General features: G+C 38.2%; 3 protein-coding genes across 3 annotated transcripts in view; 1 reads left to right on the plus strand and 2 right to left on the minus strand.

Annotated features, from left to right (window-relative positions):
• The window catches only part of LOC140848608 (cilia- and flagella-associated protein 52-like), a 44925-nt gene extending 44125 nt beyond the window's left edge, over positions 1-800 (minus strand). The window contains 1 exon segment of the mRNA XM_073232874.1: positions 694-800. Coding sequence (XP_073088975.1) covers positions 694-800 — 107 coding nt within the window.
• A 375-nt stretch (positions 801-1175) lies between these two features.
• LOC140848609 (cilia- and flagella-associated protein 52-like) lies at positions 1176-14546 on the minus strand. Its single transcript, XM_073232875.1, has 3 exons — positions 14182-14546; positions 1688-1887; positions 1176-1316 (listed from the first exon to the last, which is right to left on the minus strand). Exons 1-3 carry the CDS (start codon positions 14249-14251, stop codon positions 1176-1178), a joined length of 411 nt encoding a protein of 136 aa, XP_073088976.1. The 5' UTR covers positions 14252-14546.
• Positions 14547-14985: 439 nt separating this feature from the next.
• STX8 (syntaxin 8) overlaps positions 14986-25421 on the plus strand; it is a 276337-nt gene continuing 265901 nt past the window's right edge. Inside the window, exons 1-3 of the mRNA XM_073234834.1 lie at positions 14986-15076; positions 19861-19960; positions 25324-25418. Of these exons, the coding sequence (XP_073090935.1) occupies positions 15060-15076; positions 19861-19960; positions 25324-25418 (212 nt within the window). The 5' untranslated portion in view covers positions 14986-15059. The remainder of the gene's footprint in view (positions 15077-19860; positions 19961-25323; positions 25419-25421) is intronic.

Here is a 25421-nt window from a genome sequence, read left to right on the forward strand (position 1 = left end):
TGGGGAAGGCAGTATAGCACAGAAAAGACATGTAGTGACTCTATGGCATCTAACTATGCTGATGGACAGTGACTGAAAAGGGGTGCGTGGGGGGATTTCATAATATGGGTGAAAGTAGTAACCACAACGTTTTTCATGTGAAACCTTCATTAAAGTGCATATCAGTGGTACCTTAATAAAAAATATATATATATATGCACATGCAAACTGTAGAATGTCCACTGCATCCCTTCTGTTTCTCTCTCTCTGTGTAGAAGCCAGGTGGTTTGCATAGAATGTACTTGCCCACAGACTCAGGGTTGATTTCTAATTGTCCAAAACCAATCCGCAGAACCCCATCTTCCTGTCCACCGTGACTACTCAGGGATGACTATATTGCATTTTTCTAATACAGGAAAGTTTCAGAAAGGAAACTTTCTTTAGAATGTTTTTCTCAACATCCCCCAATTTTCTTTAAGCAGACTATGTTCCTTTAGCATTTACATAGGAATATATGCTGCATTGATTGTTCTCCCTAATAAAACACTTTTGAAAACTCCCCTCCACTCTTCCAGTTTCATTTGTATGTATTCTCTGCCTACTAAACATGACTGTGAGTTCCTTGAGGGCAAAGGTCATGTCTTGGCAAGGCAAGGTAAAAGTGCAACCGCTGGATCACAGTGCCAGGGTTTGTCTCCCAGCTCTGCTACTTACCAGCTGGTGACATAAGCTCCGCACCTGTCACGGCCACCACAGCTCATGGAGTCGTGAGGCTTAAATGAGATAGCGCAGTCAAAGTGCTCAACACACACCCATCGCATGGTAAGTGCTCCCCCAAAATTAGCTGTTGTCTTTGATGATGATGATGATGATGGTGTCATCTTTTGTTTACAGCAAAGGTTCTCAAATTTAGCTGCATATTAGAATCACTGGGAAAGCTTTTAAACTCCTAAAGCCCAGGCCGATCAAATCAAACTCTCTGAAGGTGCAGTCAGGTATCAGTCATTTCCTGAAGCTCCCCAGTGGAGTGCACAGCCAGACTGCAAAACTGCTATTCTATGGTATTTTCTGCATTGGCTTTTCACACAACACCCACTCAAATATAGATGGGCCGAGAGGGAATGTTCGAGGTGAGGAGGGTACTTGATACATCTAGAAATATGCCTGGTGGAAAATACATAAGTAAGCTTTGCTCATTACTTTCCATCGTCTGGGCCTCCTAGTGATACCAAGTACAAATCATTGAGTGAAAAGGTCAGATCTTCAATTTTGCCCTTGTGAAGTGACAGCCGAGCAATCAGCTCCCTTTCCTTATAATCCCACAAAATGATATCTGCCTGGAGGCAAGAACACACGGTCAGATCATAGACAGGCTTTGAGGAGATCGCTACCTCTCTCAGTGAAAAGGAACCAGGAACATCACTTTTCTAGAAATTAGAACATGGCTTACAAATATGACAGAAACAAAACAGAAAGAGTTTTAAGCAGGGACCGGGCATTATCAGCCACAAGCTGCAGTATCGGGTGTACGAACACCAGATTCCTTCATTCTCAGCCTGAGAAAGAAATCAGTTCAAGGAGAAGCCGAGCAGAAGAGGAGGAGGAAGAGTCAAAACAGGAGGCAGCACAGAGCCAGCCCGAAGCCGGTGGCTTTTCTAGGGAGGCACCTCTAAATCCCTTCACTAAGAGCTATTTTCAGTGTTTTCACCTTGAAGCCCATGAATGTGACTTGTCCAGAGGCAACGTACGTCCCACTCTTGGAGATGGTCACACAGGAGATGTTGTTGCCGTGTCCATGCAGGAAATTCTGTTCTTGAGTATTTATTGCCTGAATGGGGGCTGTCCAGCCCAGAGGAAAAACCAGATGCTCCTGGTCAGGATGGCATTTCAGACCAGTGGGCCCATGTCCTAAAAGAGAGAAATTAAAAATAATAATACTAGGGTGCAGAAGTGGCTGGTAAATTTTACAAAAACTGAGTACAGAAGAGAAAACTTTTGAAAAAAAGACCTAATTCATCTAAAATAAGTGCTTATGTTTGGGATTAACAGGTAATTTTAGTCTCCCGACAGGAAGTTAGGTCTTGTAGGTCACTTTGCAAACTTTAATGAACATAAACCCCACAGTGTATCCAGTTAAAATGTAGATTCTGATTTTAGGTCTGAAACGGGACTGTGATTCTACATTTCTGACATGCTTCCAAGTGATGCTGACACTGGAGTGGGAGGGCAAGGCCCTAGTGCCAATTCTTGTAATCCTAAGAAACACAGGAGGCTTGATCCCAAGCATCCTGACGAGGTGAGTGCATGGCATCAGGAGAACGTGAATTTACTATCTCAGGCAAAAGTTTGGTTAAGATAAAAACTTGGTTTCAGTTCTCAGTCACCACCTGGCACTCTGAAGAAACTCAGGACCTCTTCCAGTGGGGTCTTCCAGGACCCCATCCTTCAGCTGTTTGCCAAGAATCATCACCAGAATTACAAACCTTTGTAATGTGTAATTATTTTGTAATAATTTGTAATAAAATTAAGTAATATTTTAATATACAATAGACATAAGTTCCCCCTTATCACTCATCTTTGGTCAGAAACCTTTTGGTTATTCCTATTTATTTTACAATATAAATTTTAAAGTCAGCTTGACTGGTTAAAAATCATTTTTAGTGGAATAGTATTAAATGTATAGATAAATTTCAGGCAATATAATTTTTATATAATACATTATATCTCCTTTCTAAACCAGGGTATGTTTCTCCATGAAGTTTCCTTTTATGTTTCCCAGTAGCATTTTCAATTTTTCTTCATAAAGACCTCCTACATGTATTATTATATTTATTCCTGGGTATTTTTAAATCCTTTTTATTGCTATTTCCTACTCCATCACATCAAAAGAGTCATAAAAATGTATTAATATAGTCTCCTGGTCTTTTAATGAATTCATCTTCTGTATTTAACTCCCTCTGGATTTAATTTTGGTGCATAATGTGATTCTAGTAGTTAAACAGATTTCTTTTTTTGCTCAAAAGGCCAATGTATTCAGTGAATAAATGATTTCTTTAATTTTAATTGTGATCATTCCTTTTTTATATACTAAGTTCTCATAATACTAAGGTTTGTGTTTGGGTGGAAGTGATCTTTTCCTACTTAAAAAAATATATGTATATATATATATTTTTTTTATTTGCAGTCTCCTTATAAAAAATCACATGGCTATCCATATGGAAAAAGTCAAGTTAGATCCCTATTTCACACCATCCACAAACAATATACTCCAGTTAGATCAAGGATATCAATGTGAAAAACAAGACGATGTATACACATGTTGTAGTAAATAATTCTTAAACATGACATGAAAGAGCAAATCCTAACAGAAAGGCTAATATATTCAAGCACTTATGTTAAAAATTAAAGACTTGTAATTAAAAAAGAGAAAATGAAAAGAAAAATCCAAACCAGAGATATTGGCAATATAACAGACGAAGGATTATATTCAGGGTACACAAAGCACTACTGCAAAGAAATATGAAACACACAAACTGCCCAACAGAAAAATGAGCAAAGGATATGAACAGGCATTTTATGATGGAGGAAATTCAAAAGCTAATAAGCATATGAAAGATATGCAACTTCACAAGTAATCAAAGGGAAATGCAAATTATATCCAAAATGAGACACCCCTTCATCTCCATCATAATGACTAAATTTAAAAAGACTGGCAACACCCAGCACTGGTGGTGATGTGAAGTGGATGGAACATACTCTGATTCATGGGAGAGTAAATTGGTAGAATTGCTCTGGAAAACAACGTGTTCATATTGAGTATGGTTGAATATGCACATACACTAGGACCCAGCCATTCCACTCTTTGGTATATAACCTAGGGAAATACTTGTAATTGCACTTGTGGGCCTCTACTCAGGTGTGATTTGTGGCATTGTTTGTATTAGCAAAAAGTTAGAAATAAACTAAAAGGCTTCAAGAGTGAAATAGATAATTAATATTGGCATGTATACACAAGGGAATAGTGGGGTTAGCATGAATTAATCAACATGAATCAACATGTATACATCATACAAATAAAGTTAGGTGAAAAAAGCAGGTTTCAAAATGTGCACAATATGCTGCTTTTTATGTAAGATATAACATGCAAATTGCTTTATATATAATGTTTCTATAGTAGAGTAAATATTATAAATTATTTATATATAGCATACTATATATAGTATATTTAGTATTTTGTTAATGTACAAATTTTTTATATACAGTTATTGTTGCTGTTTGCAGTTTAGGGACTCTGCATAATAGGAAAATCATGAGCTTATCTATTCCAGTTAATTGATTAATGTGGCTATTCTTGTGTCATTACAAAGTCTTAGGAACTACAATTTTATAATGTTTTCATAGACAACACAACTAAATTTGGTTTAATTAAATAAAAAATTCCTGTCAAAAGACAATACCTAGAAGCATAAAGTACAGTTATATATTTATACTCTCAAGTTAAAATTCATAAACTATTGCATAACTACAATGAGTGTTCTAGTGTCACAATGATAAAAGGGGCTTTGTTTTTGCGCCTCATTTGTTTCCACATGAAAAATAAACACGATTACCTTGCATTGATCCAGGAGGAGGACATTCCCCACCCAGGGCAAGTTCCCTATAAATCTGGTGAGACAGAATAAAGGCAATGGCAGGAAGCTGGGGCATCAGGAGGGGTTCATGCCACGTTCATTCGCTCGGGCACTGCTCCTTCCTGCTCTCCAGCACAGGCTTACTCCTCTCCTAGCTCCGGGGTTCCACGGCTTCCCTCTGCCAGCCGCCATTCTCTCCTAGTTCTCCCTCCACACTTGCCTTTTTGGCTCTCTCCCATTCTCACGGCTCCTGTTCAGACCACTCTCTCCCCGCTCTCAGGGCCCTCTACTTCCCCGCCCCTAGCACTGGGAGGAGCTCTGGGAGTGGGCCTCTGAGGACTGGCAGATGCCTGATCAATTATGTGCAAGGAACTGAGGACCTGAGAAAATGGGTGTTTCTTTCCGCCTCTCCCCTAGGCCAATACTCCCAAGACTGACGAGCCTCTCAGTCCCCAGTAGATGTGTGAACAGGGCCCCATAGATGTGTGAACAGGCTCTTATATATATGTATATACAATAGGTGCTATTAAGGCCAGGGGAATCCTGGTCAGAAACTTCCATTTTCTCCACACCTGGTTTTAAGGCCTCTAAAATCAAATTTCAGGCCCTCTTTCCTATGTAATCCTGCCAGTCTCTGAAACCGAAGCCAGTTTTGCCATCCCCCAATCAGGCCCCACATTCTCCACCTTCTTCCTGTGTTCACACTATTCTTGCTACTGGGAATATTCTACTCCTCAGTCTTTACCCACTGACTTTTACCCAGCTTTAAAGATTACTTGAATTGACCCTTCCTTGACCTCACTTAAGCCTAGAATAGAATCTTTCACCCAAACTTTCATAACATTTTGCTTATTCTCTTTAATGAGGAGTATAGCTTTTTTAAGTAAACATTTTTCACTGAAGACAAAAATACAGAAAACTCATTCATATTTTACCAACACACCAATTTAATGATAACCCAGACCAAGAAGTAGATTACTACCACAACCCAGCCATTTCCCATGTGCCTTCTCCCAGTCTACATCTCCCAAAGGGTGATTACTGTTTTGACTTCTATTCCCATAAATTAATTTTCCTCATTTTAGAACTTCATATGAATGGGATTATATGGTATGTATTCTTTTGTGTCTGGATCTTTTCATTCAAATGTTATGTCAGGGAGCTCCATTCATGCTGTTGCATGTAGCAGTAGGTCATTTTTTTGCCATTGCTGCAGAGTACTCTATTGTATGAATACAACACAATTTATTTGTCCTTTCTACTTTTGATGGAAATTTTGCTTGTAGTTTTTAGCTATGTGAAATAATGCTACTATAAATATTTCCACAGATATACTTTTGGTACACATTTCTGTTGCATATATTATAGCATTTGGAGGCTTATTAAAAGTCTTTAAGAGGTATTCAGACTTTATCCTAAAGGAGACAGTTAGAGTTAAAAGTTTTGGCTATGCAGATGTTCTTTGTATCATCTAAAAATAAATGCAAAACTATGGAAATTATGCTAAATTCTTAAGAACAAGGCATTGTTTAAATAAATGGTCACATATCTATGCAACAGAATATTATATTAAAGTATTATGTTCAAAATCATGGCATAGAGTATATGTACCACTAAAAAAATTTATAAGGCATATTGTTAAGTAGAAAAAAGTCTGATTATGAGAGCATACATACAGCATTGGGAAAAAGTCTGATTATAAGCGAATATATATACAGCATGAGTCCACTTTTATTTTTAAAATATTTATATGGAATGTTTGGGAACAAAGATGATGGTGTAGGAAGGCGAGGCAAAACCTCCTACCAAACTCACATAGAACACAAAAATAAAGCAAATACAACTAGGCCTGAAATCAACCTGAAGACTGAAGAAATGATCAGCTACATCTGAGAAAGAAGAGAAGACCCTACAGAAAAGGATAACGTGACAAAGCCATGATCCAGTGGGACCCAATTCCTCCCCCAACCCCAGACCATAGGTGGGAGGAAGAGGAACGGAGCAGAGAGGGAGTAGATGCCCAGGACCCTGTACACCTGGCCTTGGAGATCAGCTCCAGGAAGATAAGCCCACATTTCACAGTGCCCTGGTGATTGGTGAGGCTGGACAACACAGACAGGTGGAACACTCAGGGAGGCTGAGAACACAGCCTCCTGTGGAGAAAAGTCACTCTACAGGCCCCCCCTGAGAAAGAAAGCAGAGCAGGCAGTTTGAAAAGACTTCCAAGCAGTGAGAGGGGTGCCAGAGGGGAAAGGATTGCACAGTGCTCTCTGTTTAGGAGAAAGGTCAGGTGAACAATACCTCCCCAGCTTGCCCTCCTCAGTCCAACAGGTTGGGAGCCATCAGTAGCTTCAGATGCTCCATCCTCCTCTCTAGCAACTCAGCCCAGAGACTCCTTGAAGTGGCACATGGCCTGCTAGCTGGCAGTGAAATCACACTTTACTTCCAGGTAGGCAGGGGCAGAACCCCCAGCCTGCTCAGCCCTCTTTTGGGCCAGCTGGGGAGATGTATGCAAGAGCCATCCCTGGGAGCTCTTTCTTCCTGGCAGGTACTGGTTCTGTTCACCAGCCACCACCACTGTAGCAGGCTGCCTGGAGGGAAGCTCAGCCCACAACACTCCAGCCCTGCAGCCCATTGTGCATGAGCAGCCCAGCCCCAGTAACAATTTCCTTCTGCAGGCACAGGTCCCACTTGCGGTCTCCGCCCGGCCATTGCTGCAGGACAGAGTGAGGGCAGCTCTGCCCATCAGCTCCATAGAGTATTATTCTCCCTGCTCCTGTGATCAGCTGATGGCCCACACAACCCACCTGAAATCAGAACACTATGAGCAAGGCAGACAGGTGCCATACTCACTGCATACCAACAGCTGGGGTTCCCACACAGAAAATTGAGCTTCTGAGTACTAGAAGCCTCCTACACAAATCTATTACCCCATTAGAAACACTAAAAAAAAAAAAAATGAAGAGAGAGGAATTTGGTCCAAACAAAAATTCAAGAAAGACAACAGAAAGAGGGCTCAGTGAAACTGAAATCACCAATCTTCATGATAATGACTTCAAAATAAAAGTCATAAACAGATTTACAGAAAAGTATTCAAGATCTCAGGGAGGACTTCCAACAAAGAGAGACATCCTCAAAAAAAGCCAACCAAAGCTGAAGAATACAGTATCTGAAGTGAAACATACAATGGGGGGATTTAAAAGTAGATTAGATGAGGAACAGGAGACTGTAAATGAAATAGAAATTAGAGAACAAGGAAACAAAGAAGCTGAGGAACAGAGAGAAACAGGATCTCTAGGAATGAAAAAATAATAAGATAGCTGTGTGACCAATACAAATGGAACAACATTCACATTATAAGGGTACTGGAAGAAGAAGAGAGAGACAAAGGGATAGAAAGTGTCTTTGAGGACATAATTATTGAAAATTTCCCCAATCAAAGGAAATAGACACTCAGGTCATGAAAGCACAAAGATCATGCAACAAAAGGAACCCTAGGAAGACAACACCAAGACATATCGTAATTAAAATGGCAAAGATCAAGGACAAGGAGAGAGTACTGAAAGCAGTCAGAGAGAAAAAAGATCACTTAAAATGGGAACCCCATCAGGCTATGAGCAGAAACTTTACAGGCCAGAAGGGAGTGGCATGATATATTTAATGTAATGAAACAGAAGGGCCTCCAACCAGCAATACTCTACCAGGCAAGATTATCATTTAAATTTGAAGGAGGGATTAAACAATTTCCATATAAGCAAGCATTGATGGAATTCATCACCACCAAGCCATTTCTTTAAGATCTCTAAAAGAGACTGCTCTACATGGAAATGATCCTAAGGCTAAATAGTTGTCACCAGAGAAAATGAACCCACAGTAAAGGTAGTAGACCAATTTATTACTAAGCAAATGCAAAATTAAACCAACTACTCACAAAGTTAGTCAAGGTATACACAAAGAGTACAGAATATGACAACTAATAAATAAAAAGTGGAGGAGGAAGAAGAAGAAGGGGAGAAAAAAACCCCTTACAATTGTGTTTAAAATAGACTAATAAAGTAATTTAAGATAGACTGTATGATAGTAAGGAAGCTATCTTTGAACCTTTGGTAACCATAAATCTAAAGCTTGCAATGGCAATATGTACATATCTATGGTTAATCACCCTAAATGTAAATGGACTGAATGCACCAATCAAAACACAGAGTTGCAGAATGGGCAAAAAACCAAGACCTGTCTATTTGCTACTTACAAGAGACTCATTTCAAATCCAAAGACATACACAAACTAAAAGTGAAGGGGTGGAAAAAGATATTTCATGCAATAGGGAGAAAAAAGCAGGAGTAGCAGTATTTATATAAGACAAAATAGATTTCAAAACAAAGAAAGCACAAGAGACAAAGAAGGACATAATATAATGATAAAGGTGTCAGTCTAAAAAGAGAATATAACCATTATAAATATCTATGCATCCAATATAGGAGCACCTAAATATGTGAAACAAATATTAATGGGATTAAAGGGGGAATCAGAATGCAACACATTCATTTTTGGAGACTAACATACCAGTTATACCTATAGACAGATCAACCAAACAGAAAACAGGTAAGGAGACAGAGCACTGAACAATACATTAGAACAGATGGACCTAACAGACATCTACAGACTGTTCCTCCCAAAAGCAGCAGGATATACATTCTCCTCAAGTGTACATGGAATGTTTTCCAGAGTACATCACATACTAGGCCACAAAAAGAGCCTCAGTAATTTCAAAAAGATTGAAATTGTGCCAACTAGCTTCTCATACCACAAAGGTATAAAACTGGAAATAAATTATTCAAAGACAACAAAAAAGCCTACAAACAAATGGAGGCTTAACAACATGCTCTTAAATAATCAATGGATCAATAACTAAATTAAAACAGAGATCAATTAATATATGAAGAGAAATTAAAATAACAGCTCAGCAGCCCAAAACCTGTGGGACACAGCAAAGGCAGTTCCAAGAGGAAAGTATATATCAATACAGGCGTACCTCAAAAAAGAAAAACAATTCCAAATGAACAGTCTAAACTCACAATTAAACTAGAAAAAGAAGAACAAATGAGGCCCAAAGTCAGTAGAAGAAGGGACATAATAAAGATCAAAGGATAAAAAAATAAAATTGGGAAGAATAAAAACAGAAAGAATCAAAGAAACCAGGACTGGTTCTTTGAGAAAATAAACAAAATAGATAAATCCCTAGCCAGACATAATTAGAAAAAAAGAGAGTGTACGTACATAAACAGAATCAGAAATGAAAAAAGGAAAAATCACAATACACATCATATAAATATAAATAATTATTACAGAATACTATAAAAAATTATATGCCAACAAATTGGACAATGTAGAAGAAATGAACAACTTTCTAGAAAAGTACAACCTTCCAAGACTGATCCAGGAAGAAACAGAAAATGAGAACAGACAATTACCAGCAATGAAATTGAATTGGTTATCAGAAAACTACCTAAGAACAAAATTCCTGGACCAGATGGCTACACTGCTGAATTTTGTCAAACATTTTGAGAAGACCTAATACCCATCCTCTTTAAAGTATTCCAAAAAGTAGAAGAGGAGGAAATACTTCAAACTAATTCTATGAGGTCAGCATCACTCTAATACCAAAAACAGACAAAGACACCACAAAAAAAGAAAATTATAGACCAATATCCCTGCTGAACATAGATGCAAAAATACTCAACAAAATATTATCAAAATGAAATTCAAAAATACGTCAAAAAAATCATCCATCATGACCAAGTGGGATTTATTCTAGGGATGCCATGATGGTACAATATTAAAAAATCAATCAACATCATACCCCACACCAACAAAAAGAAGGACAAAAACCACATGATCATCTTAATAAATGGTGAAAAAGTTATTTGACAAAATTCACCATCCATTCATGATAAAAATGCTCAACAAAATGGGTATAGAGGGTGTGTACCTGAGCATAATAAAGGCCACATATGACAAACCCACAGCCAACATCATACTTAACAGCAAAAAAGCTGAAAGTTTTTCTTCTAAGATAGGGAATAAAACAAAGATGCCCACTCTCACCACTGTCATTCAACATAGTATTGGAGGTCCTAGCCACGGCAATCAGACAACACAAAGAAATAAAAGGCATCCAAATTGGTAAGGAAGAAGTTCAACTGTCACTGCCTGCAGACTACTTGGTATTATACATAGAAAACCCTAAACCCTTCACCAAAAAACTATTAGAACTAATAACTGAATTCAGCAAAGTTTCAGGATACAAAATTAATACACAGACATCTGTTGCATTCCTATATACTAACAACAAATTAGCAGAAAGGGAAATCGTACAAACAACTCCATTTACAATTGCATCAAAAAGAGTAAAATACCTAGGAATAAACCTGACCAAGGAGGTGAAAGACTTATACCATGAAAACTACAAGACACTCATGAGAGACATTAAAGTAGACACCAGTAAGTGGAAATACATTCCACCCTCATGGATAGGAAGAATTAATATTGTCAAATGGTCATCCTGTCTAGCAATCTACAGATTCAATGCAATCCCTATCAAAATACCAACAGCATTCTTCAACAAACTAGAACAAATAGTTCTAAAATTCATATGGAACCACAAAAGACCACAAATAGCCAAAGCAATCCTGAGAAGGAAGAACGAAGCTGGGAAGATTACCCTCCCTAACTTCAAGTTCTACTACAAAGCCACAGGAATCAAAACAATTTGTACTGGCATGAGAACCAACCCATAGATCAATGGAACAGAATAGAGAGCCCAGATATAAACCCAAGCATATATGGGCAATTAATATATGATAAAGGAGCCATGGATATACAATGGGGAAATGACAGCCTCTTCAACAACTGGTGTTGGCAAAACTGAACAACTACATATAAGAGAATGAAACTGGATTATTGTGTAACTCCATACACAAAAGTAAATTCAAAATGGATCAAAGACCTGAATGTAAGTCATGAAATCATAAAACTCTTAGAAGAGAATGTAGGCAAAAATGTATTCAATATAAACATTTTCCTGAACACATCTCCTCAGGCAAGGGTAACAAAATAAAAATAAGTGGGACTACATTAAACTAAAAAGCTTCTGTAGAGCAAAGGACACCATCAACAGAACAAAAAGGCATCCTACAGAATGGGAGAATATATTCATAAATGACTTATCCAATAAGGGGTTAACATCCAAATTTTATAAAGAATCCACATGCCTCAATATCCCAAAACCAAATAATCTGATTAAAAAATGGGCAGAGGATATGAACAGACACTTCTCCAAAGAATAAATTTGGGTAGCCAACAGGTACATGAAAAGATGCTGCACATCGCTAATCAACAGGGAAATGCAAATTAAAAAGACAATGATATATCACCTCACATCAGTTAGGATAGTCAACATCCAAAAGACAATGCTGGCGAGGATGCGTAGAAGGTGGAAACCTTCCTACATTGTTCGTGGGAATGTAAATTCATTCAACCATTGTGGAAAGCAATATGGAAGTTCCTCAAAAAACTAAAAATAGAAACACCATTTGACCCAGGAATTCCACTCCTAGGAATTTATCTGAAGAAAACAAGATCCCTGATTCAAAAAGACATATGCACCCCTATGTTTGTGGCTGCACTATTTACAATAGCCAAGATATGGAAACGATAAAGTTTCCATCAATAGATGAATAAAGAAAATGTGGTACATATACACAAATGGAATATTTTTCAGCCATAAAAAGAAATCCTACCATTTGCAACAACATGGATGGATCTAGAGAGTATTATGCTTAGTGAAATAAGCCAGGTGGATAAGGACAAGTACCCAATGAACTTCACTAATTTGTGGAGTATAAAAACAAAGCAAAACTGAAGTAACAAATATAGCAGCAGACTCACAGACTCTGAGAAGGTACTAGCAATTACCATAGGAAAGGTGTTGGGGAGGGATTAAGGGGCAGTATAATTGGCAATCACAATATGGGTAGCTCTTGGGAAGGCAGTACAGCACAGAGAAGTAATGACTCTATAGCATCTTAGTACACTGATAGACAGTGACTGCAATGGGGGGTGGGATTTGATAATATGGGTAAATGTTGAAACCACAATGTTGTTCATGTGAAACCTTCATAAGACTGTATCTCAATGATACTTTAATAAGAAATATTTATATGTAAATACATAGTTGAAATGATCACACCAAAAGTTTAACAGTGATATATTTGGGAAATGTAACAATAGCTGATTTTTCTTTTGGTTTCACTCTATTTTTCCAATTTTCTATACTCCCCTTCTTATGTTTGTAGTTACCCCTGTATTCTCAGTGCATAGTTAAGTATTGAGCATGTACATATAACTGTATATTGACTATATGAAAGAATATCAATTGTCACAAAGCCAACAAAGTATAAACAGTTCAATTAATTTGGAACATTTTAAAAGATCAAGATCATTAATATTCGCCATGGAAGACATCACGATACAGTATACCATATATTTACTCTAGGAGCTCTACAAAACAGCGTGAGTGCAGTTGCAGAGCTGTTTGAGGTTTCACACTGGTAACCAGGGTGCCCCCTTTGCACTCACTGTCAGTCACTCACTTCCTTTACCAATGGTCTGGTAAACAGCTCTAAAGATGGCTAATATCTCAGTTGTACTAAGTGCCCACTTTCTATTAGAGACTACTAAAGTAAACAAAGCGTCAAGAGCTAAGTCCCAGAATGTGCTTAAAGCATTTTTAGTCATTGATTAATCGACATATACATTATTAAAATTTTATAGCTTTCAGGAATCACAACGAACTTTTTAAAAAGTTTGCTCTTTCTAAAATACCGAAATGCTTGGTTTTCATTCTTCTCAAAACAAACAACAACAACAAAAAAAAACAGCTTTTTCCCCCCTTGATGTTCAAATGCGCAGCATAAATAAGATTTGAGTAGACCAACCAGACCTCCTCTGACCAAAGCATCTTTCCCCTCCAGCTACCCCTGGCGTCCCCTTCGCCTCCTATCGACGCCTGAAATCGACGGTTAGAATCCTTTCTTCGCGTTAGAGGATAAGACCTTCTCAAACGGTTGCTCAAATACACGTTCCCTCCCCGCCCTTTCTCACTGATACATCAACTGGTATTTTGGAAGTTAGTTGGTCCCAGCGGCAGATACAGACTCCATAACCTAGTGGTTTCGAAGGGGCGGGAAGATTTGCGACCTGCGTAGGAAATAGAGCGACGGGAGAGCTGACCTAGTTGGATAAGGGCCACAACCATTTGTATTCATCCTTCCAGCCCTGAGAGGAGAGGCATTTGGCTCCTTTTAGGTGCTGGCAAAAACCATCCCACTCCTTGAGGCTCGGAGCGAGGAGGTGACTCTGAGACTTTGTCCTGGAGAGGCTGTCTGCGCCCCCTGTGCTTGGCCCTAGCCTGTGCTCATGCCAGTGTCCCACACTGCCTTCCAGGTGGCACCCGGTGTCTCACTGCCCCTGATTGTGTCACAAGATCCCGGGGTTCTGTTCGAAGCCTCACCATTGAAGCCGATGACGGCCTCTAGCTCCAGATCGGCCACGTCTGCATCGGGCGAAATTCGTTTCTCCATCACCCGGAGACTCAGTTCATTTTCCTCAGCCTCCCGTGCAGCGTCTTTAGGTCGTTATGGTAACGGTTTTGCGCACGCGCGCCAGCTCCACGCGTGCGCTGTAACCTAGCCTGCGGAATTCGGAGTTTCGTTCAGCAAACGCAGAGGGCTTTTTCCTTCCTATTTCTCTGAAAACTTAACAGGCGCTAAATGCACAGAATAAATTCCCTCCTGTATGTAAAGAGTCCGTGACCTTTTTGGTAACTATATAATCAAGCACCTAATGGCACTTAGGGGAAGGCTGCTGGAAAATAATATATAGCTTACTTCTTTGGGTCTCCGTTTGAAGCCGAATTTTTTAAAGCTTTATTGAGGTATAATGTACATATCAAAATTCATTTAAGTGAGTTTTGGTAGATCCATACATTGTGTATCTCTACAGTCCACTTTTTTGTTTTTCTTTCTGTTTTAAGCAGGATAAAACTTTAAGTAACTGCTAGAGTAACAAGTAAAATTTGGTAAATTTTAAGCATCTTGAGATGCTCCGACTTTCCTAGGAAAATGCTTTGATTTTGTTCAACAACCGTTTTCTTTTCATTGCGCCCAGCTGTTCGCATCTCTTAGTGGGAGCCGACTGCTCCAACTTAATGTTCCATGGGGGTCCGGTTTCCTTTCTTTATCACAGTTTTGAGGCCTTAGGGTATATTTACTTTGCAAACTCCAGGTACCGGTCGCTCACGGGGTCTAATCGCGAATTGTGAGCCGCGCGGGCCGCCGTAGTCAGCTGCTGCGAGCAGGAAGTGTCCGGGGAGTGGGCGGAGACTGCACGATGGCACCGGACCCCTGGTGAGCCCCGGGTGAGGGCCGCCGCGCTCAGAGAGCCCTTGGGGGAGGCCGGGCTTCCTGGGACTGGGCGAACGCTAGGTTTTGGGGCTAGAGGACTTTCGGGATGAGGGGAAGAACGGCGAGGACCCTTTTCCTGCTGAGGGGAACCTTGCCCCATCCCGCCACCCTTGGTCCTTGGCAGGTGTGGCCTGGGAAGGACAGTGCGTTCCCGGGAAGCGGAGGCTAAGTGGCGAATCTCTGAACATTTCTCCAGCCCATATCGCCTGCATCTCGCCGCGGTGATTTCCCTCCCATCCTGCTTGTGGAGCTGGCTGGGGCAGGCTTCCCTTGACTCTTGTGAAAACGAGGAACCTTTTTGTGGAATGCCAGCCTATCTGGTGAACCCGTTATTTCACTGGTGGAGAAAAAGAAGTTCAGAATTCATGGTCAAGCAAGCCCGTTAGTAACCAGTTGGCGCTAGGACCCAGATCTTGTTCACCCTTCAAAAAAGTTGTAGGACTTTGGCAGAGAAATTACGCATTATTAAATAAGGCTTTTTATCGTTAACTGAGTCAGTATCATGAAGATTATTTCTAGGGCAGCAACTTATGCAGTAAAACAATAACTGCCAGAAGGGTCATTTATTCAAAAATTAAGTGCCAAGGAGTAATGATGAAATACACAAGTTCTGATCCCGGGGAACCTATTGTTATCCTATATCAATCTTGAGATTTTTGTTTAATAATTGGAAACATATAACAGTTTTATAAAGTTCTTCTTGGAGTGTATGTCTTATGTTGGTGTTTGTAATATAATTTATAATTTTTTAAGTTGCAGACAGTATGCGTATGAGAATGGATTGCAAGGTCGAAGTTAGCACTGTCTGGGGATCTAGGTTAACCTGGGTCAAATGGCTTAATTGGTTTAACACGAATTTTTTCCTACATAATTTTAACAATCTATACACATGGATAGAAAATTTAGAAAATACTGAATATTTGGAGAGGGAAGAAAAACCCATCTTTAATGCTATCATTTGGAATAATTACCACTACTGGTTTTTAATGAATTTATTGCTTTATATAATATGTCTGTATATATGCTTTACAAAACAGTAAACCTTCCAAATCATTTTTTCCTGACAACATGATTTTTTATGGTGCATAATAGTGCATCATATGAATGGCCGCAATTTTTTAAATGATTCCCCTCTTTATAACTCTTGTAATATTAGGGTATTTTTGTTTGTTTCTTAACTGTTGCAAAGACTGCCCCTTTGTTTCATACCTTATTTCTTTGGCTCACTTCCTAGAAGTGGAATTTGGGGTCCAAGCGTATGAACATTTTTAAGGCCCTTGCTAAGTTGCCCTCCACCTACTGGAAGCTAACTCCCTCCCTTTACACAGGAGGTAGGAAATAAAGCTCAGAGGTAAGGGAGAGGTACCAGGCTATTCATTTAGACTGGTGGAAGCTACCACTGGACCCCAAGCCTCTTCCAAAGTTAATGCTGAAAAAGCATTTATAATTTTTCCTGTTAACTCTCAAGTAGTTTGACTCACTGTTTTTCTCTTTGACTGTTGAAAGTGAAACAGTGTGCACATCTGCTACGCTAGCATCTACGAACTTGCCTAGTCAGTTGGTGGTCAGGAAGGTAAAAAAGAGTATGGACTGAGACTTTGGGAAACCTATAAAAAACAGACTGGACTACAGCTTTGCCTTCATTCTATTGAAAATCATAGGTCAATGATGCTTATTAGTGTTCTGATGTTTAGAAATGAAATATAGCAGTTACTGTTTTAATAGCTTATCAAAGTAAGTGGTCGGCCCACTTTTTATAGAAATAGCAAGTGCTTACTGTCTGATTCTTTGCTAAAGTTAATTAGCTTTACTGCTAGGACAACTTATTTGTTGACGGACAATTTCTGGAAAAATTACAGTTAAACCTTAACAGTTTTCTATTCCAGTTGGGCTTTTTGAGGGGGGAGGTCTATTTATTTTAGAAAGTATATATTATGGAATGTAAAAAATATACCAAGTGGAATAGTATAATAGGCCCTTTTATGCTCATCACCCAATTTCCATAATGTTCAATATTCTGCCATTCTTGTTTCCACTCTGCCTTCTACATCTTTTTAAGTGTATTTTTAAAGTAAATCTTATATATACATATATGTCAATTTAATGTACAGCCAGTGTTTTTGTGATCAAACAGAGACCCAGTTCATAGTCTGGACACTTATTTTCTGCTCCCCTTTCTAGTTTCTGGGTTTCTGTCATGGCATCACCATCCTCTTTGTCTTACAGGCCTGAAAACTCTAATAATCCACTCTTTCTTCACTCCTCACATCAGATTATTCACTAATTTTGTTTGTTTTTTTCTTTTAAATGTTCCTAATGCCTCTTTTATGCTGTTTTTTCCTGCTATAGTCCCATCCTTTTTGCCTTCTGACTTGCAGGTAGTAAATACTGGTGACTAGTTATGGAATTGAACAGCTGTACAAGTCTTCTACTAGTTCCCTGCCCCTCTACTCTCATTCCCAACTATTTAGGTAAATGGAATTCACGTTAATTTTCCTGAACTAGTACTTTAGGCACTTGTGTGATAGTACGATGAGGTTGCCCATTACCACTAGGCCAGTGGTTGTCAGACTTTGCTACAGACTGGAATTACCTGAGGAGCTCACACAACTCACGTCCAGGACAAACCCCATACCAGTTTAGTCAAGAGTGCTTGGGGGTGGGAGCAAAGAATTGTTTTATGCTTTGTTTTTGTTTTAAAGATTCTCCAGTGATCCCAATGTATACCAAAGCTTCAGAATCACTGTTCTTTAGGGCTAAAGTGAGAACATGAGGATCGGGTAAGACATCTGGGATTTTGGCCTTCAGTAGTTCATATAACCTCTCCAAGGCCTCACTTTGTGTATAAAAGTATCCCATACAGCTCTAAAATTCTCTTTTAAAAGCCTAATGTTATTCTCGTGTTGAAGGCTCTGCAGAACCAGCTTCTGTTCATCCGTATTGTCTTTTGCCTTATGCTTCTGCTCTGGGCACCAGTCAAATGTGCAAGGCACCTTCCTTTCAGCTTTGCTGGCTCCCTGTGCCTCTGCCAAGTATAGAATTTGCTCCTCCTTCCTGTGGGAATGAGAGGTCTGCTTTAACTTCGTGGTTCAGCCCAAGATGTAACTAACCCCTGGATGCAGCCTTGTCAGGTCTGAGTGCCTCGGCCAATGGTAATTTCTCTCACGTCCAAACTCCGAAAGTATTTACCATTTATACTCCACACTTGGCAGGAAGTGTATTGTACCTTATTATTGATTTGCATAGGTATGGTCAGGAACCACAGAGCCAGACTTGAACATCTCCTTTCATAGATGACAATATGGAAGGAAGAAAGGGGAAATGTGGCAAAGCTGGTACCAGGATCCAGTTTTCCTTGTCAGCTTACCTCCTGTTCTCTTAATTATGTATTGTATACCTGCTCTTGTTTTATATATATGTGTGATACACACATACATACACACACAAATATATACATACATACGAATGATGTTACTTTTGAGTGTAGTGGTGAGTTGTTGAAGATCCTATGTCACAGGATCCTTGTGAAGTTTAAAATGTAAAGCTCTTAGTGTAGAACCTGGCCCAGATCAGGTACTCAGTTGTCAGCCATTGCTATAATGACTATAGCAAGATTCCTAAAGGAAGCAATTGAGGATTGTTTTTTCTTCATTCAAAAAATACATTTCCCAAGTTTCCTCAATGTACACATGATATGTGGAAATAAGATTTTAAAAAATGGATTGTTCATTTTTTCAAGCAAAAAATTGGATCATTAGGTCAAACAGCACTTTTCAATATTTTGAACTGGGTCAGTCCTGGAAAATACGTTTGTTGTATCATACGGCTTAGTCCCTGTGCTTTAGGAGCAGAGAGATGAAATGTGTATGCACAGTTTAGTATTTTCTATAAAACAAATAGAAAGTAAAAAGGCCATCACAAAAGGAAAAAATGAGGGACTGCTGGGGATTTGGTGTGAATCCGTCAGAGCCCCCAGTGCTGCTGAATAACACAGAAACTTAGTAACTGTTTTGAGAGAATTCTGGTGAGCTTACCTGCCTAGTGGGTGTGTGTCCTTTGTCACCAGAGCCTTTGTTGTAGGATGTAAAGTACGTGCTGTTCCTGTCCTATAAAGCTCTTCACCAGATATCTACGGGGCTGGCTTCCTCACCTTGCCCGGCACCTTCTGTCCCATTATCCTGCTTTATTTTTCTTCTTAGCCCGTATCAACGCTATGTATTTGCTCTATGCCTTTGTCCCTTCACTAAGCTCCTTGGAAGCAGGGACTTTTGTTCACTGCTATATCCTCCAGGGCCTAGAATAGGGCTCACTACAGAGGAGAACCTTCGTAACTGTTTGTTGAATGTTTTATGAATGAGTGAATACAAACATGTTATGAGTGGCAGAGTGGTTAGGAGCAAAGGCTCAGGGCCAGACAGCCTTGGTTTGCAGCTGATGGTACCACTTGGGCAAATGGCTCAACGTTTGTGCCTGGTTTCCTCCCATGTGAAATGGACATGGTGACAGCACTCCCTTCCTAGCGTTTTGGGTGGATTAAGTGAGTTATTACAAATGAAGCATTCAGAATAAAGTGACTCACAGTACCATTCAGCATGTTACTATTACTGCTACTATCCTCCCTTCCTGTTTGAATTTGTGACTAGAATTAAAAACTCAAAGCTTAGATAATGCAGAAAATTCTTTAAAAGAACCTTAAACATTTTTCTCCCCTTGTAACTCTGATACAGGTTCTCCACATATGATTCTACTTGCCAAATTGCACAAGAGATTGCTGAGAAAATTCAACAGCAGAATCGGTATGAAAGAAATGGTGAAAATACAACCAAGGTAAGCCAGGAGAGAATTAGTACTTGGAAGGATTTGTGTGATCCTTGAGGTCTGCAAACTCTCCCATTTCTGAGGCTTTGTGTGTGTGTGAAGAGTGGTTTGTATATTTATGTGTGTTGTATTGACATCACAACCAACCAGTTAATAGTTACTTAATCACTGAGATTAAATGAAGCATGACATCCGTTTAATTTCTTCAGTTTTTACCTTAGAAGTGTCTAACAGTATTAGAGTCTAGTCAAGGGTACACTTTCCGCAGATAATAAATCTTTTAGGCTTTGTAGGACAAGAGGCAGAGTCCTCACCATTTTAAGTATCTGTTCTCAACCAACAGATAATAGTCTTTATTACATTTTACATGTAAAAATGTAAACAACTTGCAGGCTGTATAAAAACAGTGGTGGGATTTGGCTAGGAAATACATTTTTTAGAAATCATGAGTTCATAGCACTATCTTTGGTTCAAATCCAACACCATGGGTTTCCTTCTGACCTTCCCCCTTCCAAATTAGTATTTTACTTTTTCTGTAGTGAGAACCCAGGTTTCCAAAAACATTGATAGATTTTTGCTCTTTTGGTCTCTCTTATATTTTATAGAAAATAGTTTCAGAATTACTGTACACATACCATTACAACCACTAAGTAAAGTTTAAGTTTGGGTCTTTTTTTTTTAACTTAGAATATCCCATTAAGAATATTGAGGCTATTCTGTTCTAATATTTCTAGAATTGATTCTTTTTTTCCATGTCTCATGCTTTCACTTGTATCTGTTTATATTCATTTTTAGGGTTTGCTTTTTTCCCCTTAACTTGTGATTTAATTTTAAGTATGTAAAATATTTACATTATTTGAAATCAAAATTGTATACATTGGTAAATTGAAAGTCTTGGTTTAATCCCACTCTTTTCCATCCATTCTTCACCTTTTTGCTATAGGTAACCATTTTCATTCATTTCTGATTTATTCTTCCTGTGTTTATTTTTACAGAAGTAAGCATCTTTGTGTGTGTGTGTGTGTATGCGGGTATGCGTGGAAATGACACATGCACATTCTCATTTCTTTTTACACAAAAGATGCTCTTTCTGTATCTTGTTCTTTTTATTTGATACTATATTGTAGAGGTCTCTCCATATTAAGTCACTGAGATCTTCACTGTTCTTCTTTAGGGCTGTATAGTACTCTGATATGTAGATGTTCCATAGTTCATTTAATCTCTCTCCCAAGGATGAGCATTTAGTTTCCAGCCTTTTACTGTTATGAATGATGCTATAATAAATAGCCTTGTTCTTATTTTTTTCCTTTGTATTTGTGGAGGTATCTTTTAAGGATGAGTTCTCAGAACCGGGGCATATGATATTTTTGTCTGTTGCCAAATTCCCCTCCACAGGTGTAGTCACCTTTGTCACTCCCACCAGCAGTGCACAAGAGTTTCTGTTTCTTCACAGGCTGACCAACACTGTCAATCTTCTGAATTTTTGCCAATCTGATAAGTGAGAGAATATTTCTGTGTAGTTGTAAATTTCATTTTTCATATTGTGAATCAAATGAAGTATGTGTCCACATGGTTAATAGTTAAGCACTATTTATATATTTTTTTTCTGTGAGCTTCTTGTTTTTGCCCATATTTCTGTTGGATTGTTGTTTTTTTTTTGTCTTTAATAGCTCTTTGCATATTGGGGAGAAGGGTTATTTGTGACATATTGTACTTGTCTCCTTTCCTTTATCCTTTATTTATGGTCATCATAAAACCTATGGTCATCTGTCAAGTGAAAGCTTTGGTTTTACTAAATGGTGTTGACTATCAGTGTTTAACTCCTGTATTTTCACTCATAGCTTTTGCTATTTTGGATTATAAATGAATTTATTCCTGTTTTCTTCTAGTAAATGTACGGTTTCACTTTTTACATTTAGATCTCTGACCCATTTAACCAGTATCATCTTGGATCGTTAGATTATTTCTAATTGTAAATGAGTTTTGAGTGTGGCTAAATAATTGCCCATGTTAGAATTAATTCCTCAAGCTAGACTTTCTAGATTTAAGTTGTATAAAATTTTAAGTCCTTTGAACATATATGTGTGTGTGCATGTATTGCAGAATTGTGGTTCTACACCAATTATGATTATCATAAAAATCTCTGGTGAAAGTATACAGTGGTGTATTATGCACCTTTTTATTACTTATGCCATTGAACATGTTTTCATATATTTATTGGATATTTACATTTCTTCCTTTATGAATTTCCTGTGTATGTATGTCCTTTAATCTAATTTATTATTTCTTAACATCAAGGTATTCTTTATAAATATGTTAAGTATAGTAAGTTTGGTACAAATATTTTTTTCTATTAATTTGGCCTTTGAATAAATTACATTTTCTTTTTGACATGCACTTGTCTTTAAATTTTATTTGAAATTATTGGCATTTTTATTTGTGGTCTTTTCCTGTAGGGAGAGGGAAAATAACACTTAGAAAGGCCTTTCACATCCAGAAAATACATAAATGTTTTACCTAATTATCTAAATTTTCTTTACACTTTTCTTCTGTTTCTTTTTTAATGTGTAAATCTTTAAAATATTTGAAGTTTACTTTGGCATTTTGTAGGCATCTTCTTTTATTTTTTCCCATTTGCTTAATCAGTATTTCCCTTACCCCTCAGGAAATGAAATATCCTGTGTTTCAGTTGTTGAGTTTTTGCACAACTGCACTGTTTCTGGATCTTTTGTTCTTTTGCACTGTCGACACTTTTCCAACTGCCAACATCATTGTCTTGTAGCTTTTATAAGACTTAATACATGATTGTTTCAGTCCCCCTTTGTTACATATATTCCTGGTTTTTCTGTAATCCTTCAGTCTTCCTTCTTTTAGAGTAATTTTGCATAGCTTTATTAAAAAGATTTTGTGCTCTGCCTGAATTACCAACTCTTCTCCAGTAAAAGAACCCCAAATGGGATTTTGAACAGATATGTAGTATATTGTCTTGTAGATTTTATAAGACTTAATACATGATTGTTTCAGTCTCCCTTTGTTACACATATTCCTGGTTTTTCTGTAATTCTTCAGTCATCCTTCTTTTAGAGTAATTTTGCATAGCTTTATTAAAAAGATTTTGTGCTCTGCCTGAGTTACCAACTCTTCTCCAGTAAAAAAACCCCAAATGGGATTTTGAACAGATATGTAGTATATTTATAGATTGAACTGAAAGGCATTACGTTTTTACAATATTGAGCATTTCCTTTTACTCATTAGTTCAGGAGTACAGTACTTACTGCACAGTTACTATGTCCCAGGTACTGTGTTAGATATTTTTCAGGTTTTGTTGACATTGTTAGTAACATTTAACAATACTAATTTAAAAAATTACTTCTCCCTAGCTATGACATAAATTTAGGAATGCCCTTGCTTTTTTTTTCATTTTATGATTGATCACCTTAATTGACTTCTTTTCCTGTTTCTAGTAATCTTTCAGTTGATTCTCCTAACTTTCCCAATTAGACTACTATCAATCTGCAAATAAGAATTTCATCTCCTTCTTTCCTGTCTTTATGTATTTCTTTAGTGGGTCTGAAAGTGTCGGTTAGAACTTCTAGACTGAAGTTAAGTAATGTTGCATTTAAGGCACTAGTGTTCCAGTCTGTTTCCTTTCTTTGTTTTTGTATTGTTTCTAATTGATTTCCACCATGCTGTATTAATTGTATGTTTATCCCATTTTGAATCATTAACATTATAAGCTTTATTATTAAATTTCCTAACATCAAACTGTTCTTAAATTACTAGGATAGATTCTACTTGGTGATGGTATATTGTCATTTTTAATGTAATTCTGAATTTGCTTTGCTTGTATTTTTTAAAGACATATTTGTGATCCTCGAGGGAGATGGGCATGTGGTTTCCTTTTGTCCATTATCTCTATCAGTGTTTGTTACTAGGTTGTCTTAGCTTAAAATATGTTAGGCTTCCCATTTTTCTGTGATTTGGAAAGTTTCTGTTAAATTTTGATAATGGAAATTTTTTCCTGATTATACAAGTAGTCATTTTCTTGTAAAATACTAAGAAGTCCTGCTACTTAGAGATAACTGCTCTTGGCATTTTGATGTATTTGTTTCCTAGATAATTTTTCTCTATGTGGATGACAGTTTGTTTTATGACTTGATTTTTTTTTCTTTTAACAAATTACAATGGATATCTTTCTCTGTTAACAAATTTAGATGTCAGTCACACTTTTTAGTGGCTGTGTACACTCATCTCCTGAGCTCTTTTGGCCTTTAATTTTGTGACCTCTTCTTAGGCCTGGAGTGTATGTGTGTTGTGATTCGTTTTTTTGTTTTGTTCTTTACATTTTGAGTGAAGAGAGGTCTGCTTTCCTTGGCTTTTCTCCATAAACACTGTGGGTGGTTTTTCCGTGGCTCCCAGAGGTATTAGAATAGTTAAGGTTAGACTTTTCTTGGCTGCTGATACCTTTGAGTGTTGCTTGATGTGTGCAGCCCTGGGCCAGCTTCTGCTGTTCTGTTTTTTCCTGACTGTGACCCTGCTAATTGAAGGAGGGAACCCTAGCTTCCACTCTAGTTGTATAATTGCTGCTTTTAACAAGGTAGCAAATAAAATCTGTGGTAGTCTTTTTTAAAAACATATCTCTGATTTCATCCATGGTGGACTATGTTTAATTTACAAAGGCAATTTTATTTTTCATATTTAAATTCCTGAGACGCTCTCTCCCCATCCCTCCTCCACCCTTCAAGAGTACGTTTAGAGTCACAAGCAGAATTTCCTCCGGGTCTGTAGAATGCTTGGAGAAAATTCATATACTCTTGGAGAAAAGAGTTATGTGTGGTTAACATTCCTCTTGTATAAAAAGAACACACCGCTATAAAACGTCTACATGGGTTTTAAGTATAACAGTATGTTTAGAGAAGACTGGCTGTGATGGCGGTGGGACTTGGCATCTTCTTGTCATTTGAAGCATGGTTGAGGGAACTGTAGGGTTTTCACTGGTGAACAAAGACTCGGGGACACAGTTTCCTGCATGGCCCCAAGGCAGACAAATAGGATTGGAAGGTTGATGCTCAGAGGAGAGAATGCAGCTGACTGAGGACAAAGTGGCATTTTTCCAATCAGTGTCCGTTCAGGTATGGACCGGCTGGCTTATCACCTGGTTAGGTTGTGGAGTGGGTGTAAGCATTAGGATGGTGGCTGAACCAGGCAACACTTAGGATTCCTCACAAACTGAGGTTGTCATTGGAGGCTAAGTGTCTCTTCCAGCCTGTCCTTGGTGGAATCACAGAATGGAAAGTAGTGTTTACATGATCTTTTAAATAGATTCTATCCCTCTGGACCAGCATACTTAGGATGTGTTCTTTTCTTTTCAGCTTACCGTGACAATCAGAGCTTTGTTGCAGAATCTGAAGGAAAAAATCGCCCTTTTGAAGGACTTATTGCTAAGAGCTGTGTCAACACATCAGATGTA

Source organism: Manis javanica, chromosome 4 (assembly GCF_040802235.1).
Source record: "Manis javanica isolate MJ-LG chromosome 4, MJ_LKY, whole genome shotgun sequence".
Classification (NCBI taxonomy): Eukaryota; Metazoa; Chordata; class Mammalia; order Pholidota; family Manidae; genus Manis; species Manis javanica.